Source organism: Catharus ustulatus, chromosome 8, assembly GCF_009819885.2.
Source record: "Catharus ustulatus isolate bCatUst1 chromosome 8, bCatUst1.pri.v2, whole genome shotgun sequence".
In the NCBI taxonomy this organism is placed as follows: Eukaryota; Metazoa; Chordata; class Aves; order Passeriformes; family Turdidae; genus Catharus; species Catharus ustulatus.
The window spans coordinates 7,138,128-7,152,206 of record NC_046228.1 but is presented as its reverse complement, the minus strand read 5'-3'; the positions used below and the strand labels follow the sequence as shown (position 1 = coordinate 7,152,206).

General features: G+C 40.0%; 1 protein-coding gene across 2 annotated transcripts in view; it reads right to left on the bottom strand.

Moving 5' to 3' along the window:
• Window positions 1–14,079, bottom strand: part of GFRA1 (GDNF family receptor alpha 1) — a 138,122-nt gene that overhangs the window by 34,818 nt on the left and 89,225 nt on the right. For both annotated transcript variants that reach the window (XM_033066177.2, XM_042779528.1), the window contains exon 5: window positions 3,861–3,970. In XM_033066177.2, the coding sequence (XP_032922068.2) occupies window positions 3,861–3,970 (110 nt within the window). The remainder of the gene's footprint in view (window positions 1–3,860; window positions 3,971–14,079) is intronic.

Below are 14,079 nucleotides of genomic sequence, written 5' to 3'. Positions count from 1 at the left end.
TCACATCTCCTCAAAACTGACATCAAAGTAGTCATTAAGAAGATGGAATAGATGAAGGACAAATGTTAGAGACCCAAAGTGTACACTAGGAGAGAAAATTTGGTCCACAGGTCCAGGGTCCAACAGTCTGCAATAGCAGACGGGAAAGGGCTATCAAACATCGAGCTAAAAAAAGGAACATTAGGACTCACACAAATCACAGAGTGATGTCTAATAGCCTTTCAGTCACCAGGCAGTGCTGGGAAATGAACAAATCAACATGCAAACTGCCTCATATGTGACGTGGGAGACAAAGCACAACAGGCACTAGGGCTGGCCTGAGAAAGACAGTAATGGATGTGAAAATGAATGTGGTCCCATTGTGAAATTCACAAAAAGCATCTTTTCTCTTGCTTTAGGATGTTCTTAAATTTGACTAAAACCCCGTACCTTTGGCTTCCTGCAGCTTTTAACAGATAACAGCACTAATAATTGCTCGAATTCTACATGAGATTAGTACATGAGTAAACAGCATGGTTCAAAATTCATTAAATGGAGATAGAGAATTTAGTAAAATAGGCAAACATAATTTACATTGTTAATGAAAACTGGACAGTAGATAAATAAGAAGAGGAATGATGTTAAATTAAAATAAAACACATTAAAATGTCTCTCCCTCATCCATGTGATGAACATTATTTCAGCCTTGCAACACGATCTGAAGCGTGAGAAAGCGAAAATCAAGAAGATTTTGCAAATGGAAAGAAAATAGTGGGCTGAAAAAAAATTCTAATTAGCAAATGCTTAGTGAAGGGTTAAAAAAACAGAAAGGTACCTAGGAAATTAAAAAGGTCACTGAGCTAAGACTTTCTTATCACAAAGAGGTAATAAGGTAATTAAAATGGGTTAAGACAGGGGTTAAAAGTGTAACAGATACCAAGGTACAATTAGGGTTGATGAACAGAGGAAAGACAGGACAAGGAAAGTGTGTACACAGCACACAAACTGTGCATCCAGCAAAAACAGAGTGGCTGAAAGAGCAGCCAGTAGAAAATCAGTCTGTCATTTAAACCTGGGGGCAGATGTGAACCCAAGCAGATTATGTGCTTGGTTTCCTGGGGTGGATTTTCTTTTTTCCCAACGTGTGTGCCTTTCCCTTCCCCCCACCTCCACTAGCTGGCATCTTGGAAATTCTGCTGATGGACACTAAGGGATCAGAGAAACCATGGTGGCTGGCACTAAACTAGGACATGCTTGGTTTTCTGAGCTCCAGGTATCAAACAGCTCTGAAATGGTGTCAGAAGTCAGCAGCCAGACCTCCACATTTTAAACAAAAGCAGAGTTGGCCTGAACATAGCCAAGAGGTTGCTCAAATTAGAGTTAATTATTAAGGAGATGGATGGGGAGTCTGGGAGAAGGGGCAAGGGGCTGAAGTTTCCTTGGCCCAACGCAAAATCAGCTTATCCACACAAACTCTCATGAAATTCCAGGGAATACCACGGAACTTGGATGGATTTCACTGGAGACAAGGGAAAATGTGTCAGAAAGTGAATGCTAAAGCAGATCTTGAAGTCAGCACTTAGAGCAAAACTTAATTCATGTGGGACTGCAGAAGGTCCAGATGCCTTAGCCAGGCTGTAACCAAGGCACTGACTGAAACATGGCTATCCACTGTCTCCTTTTACTTTAATTTTTTTTAATATATATATTTTTATTTTCCTGTTAATTAGAAAAAAATATTAACTTATACCTATACTACAACGAGCCTAAAGCAATGAATTGAGGTTTTCCAACTTCCTGTAAAGCACACATATATTTAAAATTATATACATAACACCCTGATGCAAACATTAAAGTAGCATCTACAGACTGTTCTCCATTTTATTGATAAAAACTGTGACTAGCTCTATTTCCATTTAAAATCATTAAGTTTAGGTGGGATCCCACTAATTTTAGTGAAGATAACTCTCATTTACATCCCTGTATTTGAGGAAAGACTCACACCCACTGTACCTTCCATAGAGAAGTCTCATTTTCCTGAAAAAACTCTGTGGAGGTGCAATTTTTGCTACGTTTAATGAAGTGGGTAAACAAAATAATATTTTATTTTCATGAACAATATTTTATCTAAATTAAATGAAGATCCTGAAGCTCTGATGAACAAATGGATCTGTACCATCTTCTTACCCACAGTCTTACTCTTCTTGTGTTTTTTATCTTTTAAGCAGACATTTGAAAGATTATACCACTGATTTCTGCCTTACTTCACACTTTCATATCAGATTGATATCAGAAGCAGAAATTTACTGCTTCAGCACAAGAAACATTTTGGTAATTTCTTGATTTAACAGAATTACTACTAAGAATCAAAAACTCCTGTAACACCAGTCAGTTCCCCTTTTTGCATGTCTCTAGGGGCTAGCAAGAAGGAAGAAAAATGTATATTTTTCCCTTTGAAAACTAGATATCCTTTTGATTTGAATTCCTTAGGTACCCATTCCACATTTCTGATGTGTGACAGCTTTTTGCAGCATGGTCATCCCCAGTAACACAAGAACACCTCACAAGAGGAACTGGGTCACCTTTGGGGTTAAACTGAACAATGAAACCAACAAAACCGCCAGCAAAATTCTCCAAGTCCAGCAAGAACTTGGCAGCTCTTACCCAGAAGTATCTCTTAGTAATAGTTACTCCTTGCCAGCAGCCAGACTTCTTAATCTCATTGACAAGATCAGATTTCAAGGCTATTCAATTCTCTGTTTCAGAGTCAAATGACAGTCTGTCATAACTGTTCAGATGTTATAGCCTTTGCATACTGTCTTAATCTCTTCAGTGGTAGAAGAATATCCTTTGAAGCCATCACATCTCATTTTCCCCATTGCCACATGGACTTAGCTCACTTGTTAGCTGCTAGAGTACTGAGAGTGGTAACAAGAGGCCACTGAATATAGCTTTCAGTCATTTTTCAGCAAACCCAACCTGTTCTAGAAATATTTTCATTTCGATCTTATCTCCAGAGACATTTATTTAACAGCAGGATCAGCTTCAGGGCCTCAGCTGGCACCTCCATGCCCAGCAGAAGGGGATATTACTGCACTGCAGCAGGTGCAGGCTGTTAAGCTCAAAAACATCTTATCTGGTGGCCTTTCAAGTTTGTTTGTTTCGGAGTTTTGACATTCACTTGTTATTTATTGCCCAACTATGATATTTCTACAACACATTCAGCTTTTTGACATGATCTCTCTTTCAGGAATCAAATACTGAGCGTGGCATGTGGAATCTGCCTTCCATAAAGGCATCCTTGTGTCTGCTGACAGGAAGGTGACAACAAACAAAAATAACTACGCTGGGGAGGGAAGAAGATTTCAGATTTGGTCTCAGCTCATCTCACTGACAGGCATCACTGAAAACACTCAGAGTGGACAGAAGGGTAACATGGAAGGAATAGCAGCTGGAATTGATAAAAGGCTGGACAGAACTATTGTTTCACAGCTCAGATTCTGGTACTACCTTGCTCTGAAGGTGTTTAGCCAAACTTGAGATGACAGCTGCAATATCAACCAAGCTGCACTTCCACTTGTTAACTTCCTACTCCTCAGTCCTGTCTACACTCAACCCTCTTAAAAAGCTTCTCTTTTTAAGCTTGCATTTATTTCAAATTCAAGCACCTTTCTCTCCTTACCTTCCATCCCTAATTTTCTTGTAAGCTTACCCCAAGAATCTCTGTGAGGTGAAACAGGGCCAGTATATGTAGATGGAGAAACTGCCCTAGTATCATATCATACAGCATTACATTCCAGTTTTTATTTCACATAGACCTTCAAAATGCAGTTTGGGGTTTTTTTCTCACGAGCAAGCCCCCACCCTTCCCTGCCTCTTACCAATGAGCCCCGAGTAAGCGAGCAGGCAGTCAGCATAGTTCTCCTTCAGACAGCTGCTAACAGAGCGTGACTCGGGCTGGCAGTTTGTGAAGAAATCTGCAAGGCGAGATCTGCAACAGGAAGAAAAATGCCTATCTTTAAAAATCAAGCCTGAAGGCATTCTTACCTTTTACACTCTCTGTTTTTGGACAAGGCTTAATATTCTTTAACTTAAATGCATTTTGGATACATTTCAGCCATTGAGAGTCGCTTTCTAAGATGAATCTCTTCCCAGAATCTATTTTTGAAGTCAGAACAAAAAAGTGTAAGAAAACAGTAAAAAGGAACAGAACAACAGGGAAATGCCAGCCCTTCACTACAAGAAATGTTCTGCATTTTCATGCCAGGAAAAAAAAGACAAAAGACTGATTTTATCATGTGAGGAGTCATTTTGCCTGGATCTGAACTCTAACTGGAGCCTTTTATTCAGAGCACAGTTTCTGCTGTTTTACTGATTACACAAAACTCTATGTTTGTGCTCACAGAGCAAGCAACACTCTTACTGCAGGACTTGAAGCAGGACCTGCTTTGGTGGTGTCCCAGGTTTCCAGAGTGGGCTCAGAGCAGGGCAGGACCAGCTGCCAATGCCTCCTCACCCCCAGAGCCACAGCACCAAGAATCTATCTGTTCTCACAAAACGTGCATTTGTCCAAACTCCAGAGTACTGAGTGCAGGGCTGAGATCAAAGGGAGGTGTGCTCTGCATCCAGGGCTGCTGCTGAGTGGCCACATTACCTTCACTCAGCTCAGCCAGCCCCTGAGCAAGGAGGGGTGGCACTGATTGCATGCAGGAGGTGCCTGAAGAGCAGGAGTGAAGGGGAATTGTGATAACTGATTGCTACCATGCTGGAAATTAAAAGGACTAACAGACAGGACCTCTTCTGGTTATTTGTGATTTAAAGGCCACATAATGCTCCCACTCAGGTCTGTAAATTTGCAAGGCATTGATGAGGTGGGTCAAGGACACATCATACAGTCACTCCCCTGCTCATCTCAGCCTTATAATCTTGGAGTAGTGACTTTTGTTTACTTACAGTGTTATTTAGACCTTCATCTATGAAAAAAAAAATCACCTCGCTACTTCAATCTTCTCCTCTGTGAAACAGGTATAAAAATGTTCTTCTGCATCTGACAACCCATGGTAATGTCTCAGGATCAGATGCTTAATCTTTGCAAAGACCTCTCAAAATCAGAATAGTATAATCTATGAATTTTCATAACTGCTCCAGCATTATGCAGATTTGCAATATAAATGCTCTTTTTCACTTTTGCAGCAACCCCACAAAAGTTAGCAGAAACAAGTGATTTGCAAATGATTTACTGTATTTGTTTACATGCTCCAGAGACTAATTATCTTTGTTTGCTTTATTGTTTTACCTACCCCAGAATGGGACTGGATACACATCATTAATTGGCCTGAAAGTAACGATGGGCAAACATCAAAAGGTTCAGAGGCTTAGCTTGAGAAAGCATCCTATAAATAAACTCCATGCAATACCTGAATTTATGAGAGCTGTTCTCATGGCCTTATTTTAGTTCCATCTCTAGCTAACTGTACTGACACCAGCAAATCCATGGTTGCCTTCAAGCCACAGTCAACCCCAAGTTTTTCACTCCCTCTCTTGCTTTATTTAACCACTTAACCTTGAGATGGAATTCTGTACCCAGGTGCCTTTAATAGCTTTAAAAAGTCAACCTCACTAGCAATCCATCATACATATATGTATGTGTATATATGTATATATGTGTGTATATATATACATACACACACACATATATATACACATATATTTCTGAATTTACATAAAATCCCAGCTGGTGAATATATCCAGCTGGTGAATATATTCTGTACCTACCAGGACATAGGCTGAGAAGAATTTGGTCTCAAGGTATGGAAAGAGATAAATTGCAGCACCATGAGAAAATCTGGGAAAGGAAACCCTCTGTCACTGCAGTGATTCCTCTCCCAGTCAGTAACTAAGATAGTGGCTTGAATCCAGCTTTTAGATCAATTGGGAACAAAGAGAGTTGACAGTTTCCAAGGGTTTTTCTGATTCTACTACTACCTGGATGAACTCATGTTTAGAACAGAATAGAGCCTATTACATCCATCTAGCAGGAAAAGCCTCTGCCATGGTAGAAAGGGCAAGCCTTCTGCATGTCCAGTATTCTTGTATTTCTAAAACAAAGTAGCTCCTCAGATCTAAATTGCATTTTTTATGTGAGCACAGATAAATCTTTTCGGCAATGGATTATACAATCAGCATCTTGATAAACCTGAAAACACTTATTGCAATCATTTCATCATTCTTAAAAGCCCAGTTCTCCCTTAGGTTATTATGAGATGCACTGGTCCAGAGATCATTTAAAACACTTCTCCTCTCTAAATGTTTTTAAGGACTGATAACTATGGAATAAAACCAGTCATTTACTACCCAGCCTGCTTAAAGAACTTATTTGTTGCAAACCCTAAAGGAGGCTAAAAATACCTCTGCTGATCTCTTTTGCATACACCTTGATTTCCATGTGAATTTCTGAAGAATTTTTGCGGTCATAAAAAGTAATGATGTGACCACATTGCACATTTAAGATGTCATAAGTCAAACACAGTTCAGATAGTTCTGGTCTGAGCATTACTGGACATTATCACACAACCCTTCCCTAGCCAGTCATCCCAACTTCACAAACCCAGGCTCTCACCCTCTCCTGAGCTGTTAACTACATCTGATACTTATGTGGATCCATTGGCACTGGAGATAAAGCTAAGGCCAGAAAATAAAAACAAAGACCTCCATCTGCCACAAAATGCTCCAATACTTTCAGTGAAGATCTGCTGAATAACACTCACTGAAGATCTAGCCCCAAACACTTCCAGCAGACTGGCAGTGATGAAAGTGTGCTCATCAGTGAACACCAAAACAGGGGTACTGCTATTTATCTAGAGAGAGAGACAAATTAGCCTAATGAGAACCATTAATCCTAAAGTATTGCACATGAATATTAAGAACTGTTTGGGTAAAAAAACCCAATCTTTTTAGGGATGCAGAATCAGAGCAATCTGATAATAGCAGTCCTATAAAAAAATATGCACTGTGCTAACTCAGTGCTCCTTCAGCAGGGTGGAACTTGCAGGTGGCAACTTGGGGGTTTCTAACCCATGACTGAGCAGTTTTGTTATCCAGAGAACAAACAGAGTTTACAGTTTTACATGTGCAGTGTACAAAGAGGTTTGTCACTGCTGGAGAGAGACAGACAGGCAGTACTATATTGTTCATACCATGTAGCAGGGCCACATTTAAAAGGAAATATTAATTTATTTTTCTGTCACAAAATCCTCATTGTGCACAGACACATCTATGATGTGTTCCCTTCTCCTTGGATAAATAAGGGGTAGTACTCAGAAATCTTCCTCCCAGGAAGAGGAAAAAAGGAAAAAAAAAATCATCTTTTTGCAGGGAAAAAACCCCACAAATTAAATTAGTCCTATCTCAGCCCTGGAAAACCTGCTGATGTTTTGGAAAGCTTATGTTCAATATTTTGTATACCACTAGCTGGAAAAGTAAGAATAATCCCATCAGTAAATTGAAAGAAAATCTGCTCAAATAACAAACAGCCTTTCTGAAAAGAAGAGAAAAAAAATCCCAAACCTGCTATTCTCTAATGCTTTGTGTTAGTACCAGTAAAATAATTTGTAACAGTTAAAAATACAAAGGAAGCAAAGTTAATTTGCTCTCCTTATGATAGTGGCTCTTCAAATACTCAGTTGGATAATTCAAAACTTTCACATTTTGCTTACAAATAAGCTTTCTTAATAGCAGTATTGTATTGAATCTGAATATAATTTTTGAAGCAATTTAATTTTATATTAGCACAGCCTGTTGCATAGGCAATCCTGATTAGGTTTTCACTACTTTTTGTTCTCATGGTTTTGTAAAAGTTCTTTGATGTCCTGAAGTTATCTTTGATATTTATCAGTTCTCCCTCTTTGAGATTGGTCAATTCAGCTTTAGCATTGGTGCAATATTTAAAAGTATGATAGAAATTGTGAAGTTGCAGAAAGCTTTTACAATTTTTAGTTTGGATCTGGTACGAATCATGACCTATCAGAAAGCAACACGCTGAACCAGATTCCTCCTCAAGAAGAACCCACGTCACTGGGATGGCAGGTGTTGATTTCTCTACTTGTTTCCTCTCTGACTGTATTGTGGGTACACAAGGGATAAGGCCTTGAGGAGAGAAACCTCTCTCAGCCTTGCCTTGGCACAGGTGATGTTCACACCAAGAACACTGAGCTCAGTCTCCAGCTGGCTGCCTGCTCACAGGTTGTGATGTCCAAGTGAGTGGTCACAACCACTTGCCCCATTAGGAATGCAGGGAGTGACAGTGCCACACCTCAGGGATGTCAGGTGAGGTCTGGACATGCTCACTGCCACCTCTCCTTGCATTGCTGCTCGTGTTTAGGCACCTATTTATAGCAGGAACATAAAGAGTACGTAAATGCCAGAGCTGGGAGACTGAGGTGACTACACTAATTAGTCAGAGCTGCTCCAGAGTCTAGACACCATTTGGCAGTGCAGTCACGTAAGGGAAGTGCTGCATCAATATTCAAAACAGAAAAGAGGTATAAATCCGACACCGAGAAAAGCCAGACTAAGTCAATGAATGTGTGTCATAGTGACAAATGGCACCATTACAGAAAAAACCAACAAGTCAAAATACTTGTTCTTCTTTTGTGGGGGTCAACTGCAGTGTCCTACTGTGGCTGCAACAGCTCCTGTATGGCTGGAGTGGTGCTGCTTCTGCTGGGATGCAAGAGCTGGGTCCAACGGCTGGTATGTGGCCAAACTAATGGCTTCATTGTTGGAGGAGCACTTCATTTTCTCTGTCTTTCATAAACAATGAGAAAATGAGGCAAAAGCCATACAAGCAACTCTATCAACCTGCAGGATGAAAAAAGCCTCACAAGAACTCCAAAACGAGAGGTGACTCCCTGCACATAGTAAAGTAGCTTTGATCCATCTTTTTTTTCATTAAAGGACACTAGAGCTGTGTAATATTAATAAATCTTACACCTCCTTAGCTATCTACACACACTCTTGAGCACCTGTGAGCAACTACAAATTCTGACATTTTTAAGAGGTCACTTTCCCATGTATTTATTAAACAGCAACCCCACTAAATGTTTCCAATGAAAAGCCTAGTTTGTGTTTGTTTGCTGCCCTCTTTCTCAAACCATGAGTGTCCAGGCCCTGAGCCAGGTCTGCTGATGTCCCATCCTGTCCCCAGGGAGAATCCCCATGCCCAGGACTGCCCCGCTCCTGAGCTGGGGTGGTGGGATGAGCCCAGCCCAACAAGTTCTGCCCTGCCTGTCCCTGGAATCCTCAGGAGCCCCAGTCCCACACTGCACCCTGACATCCAGCCCAGCATTTGCACCTTTTGGGGAGGAGGAAGGCTGAAGAAGAAAATTTCTACTGGCAAACCATTTGCCTTCCAAGACCTGATATTGAAGGCAGTTTCTCTCACATGAGCTGATCCAAATCTTTTCCAACATGGGCAGAAACCATTACAGGATTTTAGACCCCAAATACCAGCTACTAACAGAAAGAAGCTGTTTTTTATCCGGTTTTGCTGCTTTTTGGTCATTTTAAATGTCTGGCAGCCAAAATCCAAGCAAATATTTGATTCTGGATTCAACCTACCTCTCAAAGTTTTGTTCTTCATCTGGAAGCAAAATATGGACAATGCCCAGTTACACAGAAGCAGCCTGTTTGGACTGTGGGATAACCAGACACAGGAACAAACACCAAAGACCACCCAAGATTCATGGAGATGCTTTCTAGCAGCAGGAGAGCTTGCTCAGAGCACCAGGCACAGGCTCAAAGCCCACCAAGGCTGGCTCAGAGCAGCACCCACACTTGACCCAGCTCTCTGCCTCTACCATGTCCCACCACATTTGCCAGATTTTCTGTTACTGCTCAGGCTTTTTGTTTACCAGGGGCTTTTTGGACATTTAATACTCCAGAAAATGGAGATCTAACTCTTCGAAATTCAGCCATGCAAAATGAAAAGCATTTCCGCCTATGCATATCTGTATTTTAAAATTAAAAGTACAAACATTGTATTATTTCTATTCTTCTGTTAGCAAATTAATACCCTACACCTGTGTTCTCTCACTGCACTCTGTGGAAAGCAAAATAAAATAAGTTCTATTCTGTTAACATCATCCTTTCCCTTTGCTCATGGCATCTGCTGCAGACCAGTCAGATCTTCTTACACAGTATCTGCTACAGAAAATCAAAAGAACTTAACAAAACACTAATGTCATAGTTTATCAATGTTAATTAAATCCTCTAAGCGTCTCAAGATCATGCATGAGAGTAATTTTAATTTAATATATTAGGTCTCCTTTGGGTTTAAGGGAAACTACTAAGCTCAAATGTGATTCTAAACAAGTATGATTTATTTGAAATTGGGTTATATAAATATTTATATACTAATGACCTTTTGTGTAATAAAACAGATTTTGAAAAATATGGTGAAAATCTTGAGCACAAGGTAATGCAATAAAGAATTCGAACAGTGATTCTCAGATGCTGTGACACAAAACAGAATTTTCTCTTTCTGTTTGCAAAAAAAAAAAAAAATTACCTCACATCATTTTTTAGAGGCCTGTTTGAGAGAACATCTGGAAAACATTCCACAGGAAATCAAACCTATATTAAACATGTTTTGCAGGGCTCTGTTTCCTTGCATTGACCTTAAGCATTCATAATGTGTTTCTGTCTTCCCAGCTGCAAAGAAAACACTTCTGTCAGAGTCTTCTACAAAATGACAGGTTGAATTGTCAGCCTGTGATTTTATCAGGGGATGCTGGTAAGATTTCTATTTAGTCTACCTGTCTCTGTACCAAAGCTCCCCAATAACATGAACAAATCCACCAGCTGCTTTCCAGCTATCATGAGTCTGTGTATTTTTTTGTTTAATTTCCTTTATGTCATTTAATTTGAAGCTCCTAAATAAAAATGACTGGCATTGTTGGAGATGCCCAAGCCTCAGTGTCTCCTGACAGGATGTTACTCAGGAAAGTACTGCTTTACAGGGAGAGTTGTTCTCACTTCATTAGCTGGGCAAGCAGAATAGTCTTTGAATTACAGGCTGGTAACCTAAGAAAATCGCTGTCACTCTCAAAAAGCAAGGCAAGGAGAAGCAGTGCCTCTGCAAGTCCTTGAGCGTGCCACTGGACGCTTCAGTGTTTATGAGTAACTGTATTGTGAGTGCACACTGAAAGGATGTGCTTCCACGTACCTGAGAAAGACAGCCATGGCAATAACACTCCCTGTAACCACTTGAATAAACTATAATAGACTATTACTAGCTCAAGCATGAAACTGATGGGAGTTTGGAGACGGAAAATCATCTAAAAAGTCCAATACAAGTTCTCTCTTTACCAGGAAAGTTTCTGTTGGTAGATGTACTGGAACATCAGGTTTCCTGGGGTTATGCAGGGATGCTCTTTGTGTAAGAAAATCTCTCAGTGGTATGTGTGGTGACATTCCTGAAGGAAAACTGTGTCCCCTTGTCAGAAAGGCGGTTCAAGGAAAGAAAGGGTGTCCAGAGTGGCCTTGCACTCAACTGAGCAGGGTCTGTGGGCAGCCAGAATGGCTGAAACCCATCCTGGAGCTACTCTAAATATTGCTCTGACCTCGGAGTAAGACAACAAATACAAAACCAGAAATACAGAAGACAAAAGCAGAGTAAAGTCTCTTTTATGTGAACCAATTTTTTTCATGCACGAAACAGCCCCACTAAAGAGCAAGTCAAGAAGTTCTGCCAGCAGCAAGCCAAGAGAACACTGATCTTATTCAGCATGTTTTTCTTGCTTTTAAGAAGTAATATGGATATACAATGATAGTACAGAAAGCACTGATTTGTATTGTAAGACTGGAAAATAAACCATTTTTACTAGTTAAGGTTGATGTGCTGTCTCAAGAGCATTTTTTTTTTTACTCCACTCTCAAAAAAAATGGGAGGCTGAGAGTTGACAGCCTGTGATACACCCAGACATTTACAGAGGTTGCTCTGAAATGAACTGTCCATTCTGGGAAATATTTTGCAATGCTGCATGATGGCCAGTTACTGAGATGTACCTCCAGCATTTCATAATGACTAATTGGCAAAGGGAGCATCACAACTGAGAGGACAACCACTGTGATTTATGCTTGAACTGTAACAAAAGAAAGTGAACTAAATAATAATAAAGCTTGAATTTAACAGAGTTCCTAGTTGTATGTGCTCTATAATAGAAAAGCTTCCTTTAATGGTTATAGAATATGCTTGAAAACATACCACGAAAGCACAAACATTATCTTTTGATGTAAGGTCATCTACTAATGATCTTAGACAAGGGTCACAGTCAGCTCACACAGAAAATCTATCATCAACAGTAAACACACACCAGAAAACCCCTTCTGTGTCACTTGTTTCAAAGCCAGCAGATCATTAAAACATAGAAAACAACCACCACTTCTTCTGAGAAGTCTTTGCAGACACTACAACATTTACATCTGGCTTCCACTTAACAGGAGTTACTCCAGTAACATGGTACTGTTTATTAACATAATTAAAGCAATGCAGTTTCTATTCAGTAAACATGAGAATGATAAAATTTGAAAATATGCATGTGGCTGTCACTTGCTCTGTTGAGAAACAAAGTTTTATTTTTAGCTCCAGTGCTTACATTTTCTTGCAGCTATTTTAATAGATGAACTGCCACCAGAAATATTCCCTCACTGGGCCCTGATGTAGAATGATATAAATAACCTTTACAAAGTCCAGCATAATGGAATGGTAAAATCAGTTGACATTCTCCTAATTAGCACTGCCTGAAGATTTACCTACACAGAACAGGAAGAGCCAAATTCACCCCTGGAATAAATCCACTGAAGTCACTGATGTCAGAGGAAGTACACTGGGAATGAACTTGATAGAACAGATCTGTTATTTACATTAAACACAGAGCAGCTTCTTGCCTGTAGCATATACATGGCTTGAGGTAAAAGAAAAAAAGCATTTTGATTTATTCAAGAAAATGCTATTGGTGATATATACACCCTTTCTTTGCTCCAGAAACAGCAAGTTAGCCAAATGTGACTGGGTGTACATAACAGATCTTCTCTTCACTACATCTAGTAGATCAGGGGGTGGAAACTACTCATCAAACCAGTGGATGCTAAACTCCTTTCTACAGAAATCTCTAACAAACAATTCAAAAAATCAGCAGTAGCAGTAGTCCTAGTGGAACCCCATCCAGCAAAGCAATTAAGTGCTTTCATAACTGTAAGGACATGAGAAGCTTCAAATTTTGATCTCTATTAAAGTTTAATGTCAAATTTAATTGTCCTGGATTTCAATATTTTTGACTAAACGTAGGAAACTGCTTAATTAGCATATGTAGTTTAATCTCTCCCCCACCCCTCCAATAAATCAACAAAATGGGTCACATTAGTCCTGCTGTAACCCCCTCCTCCCTGGCTCATGTCCCTAATCTGTAGTCTTCTTTTTTCTTAAATTATACAGGTAGCTTTTCTTTTCTACTTAAATTAACAAAATAAGCTTTTTCAGACAAAATGAACACTCAGGGCAGACCTTATGGCTCTCTACAACTACCTGAGAGGAGTTTGCAGCAAGGTCTTTTTCCAAGTAACAAGTGACAGGAAGAGGGGAAATGGCCTCAAGTTGTGCCAGAGAAGGTTTAGGTTGGATATCAGGATAATTTTCTTCATGGAACAAGTTTCCAAGCATTGGAACAGCTGCCCAGGGAACTGGGGGAGTCACCACCCCTGGAAGCAGTTACAAACTGGAGATGTGGCATTTGGGGACCTGGTTTAGTGGTGGCCTTGGCAGTGTTTGGTTTATGGCTGGACTTGCTCTTCTTGATGGTTTTCTCCAACCTAAACAACTCTCTGAATGATCACATTTAGATACAAGTGCCCCAAGTTTCCAGAGCTGAAATGTAGTGGTCACAAGCAGCTCACTGAGTCATTTTCCTAGAAAGAGACAGACATGGAAGCAGGATATTTAAATACAGCCTATGAAACCTGAATCATTGGCATCTCAGTTTAGTTTGTGATTGTTGCATGCTCACACATGCACTCTTATTTCCCACTTTCACTCCTTCAGCC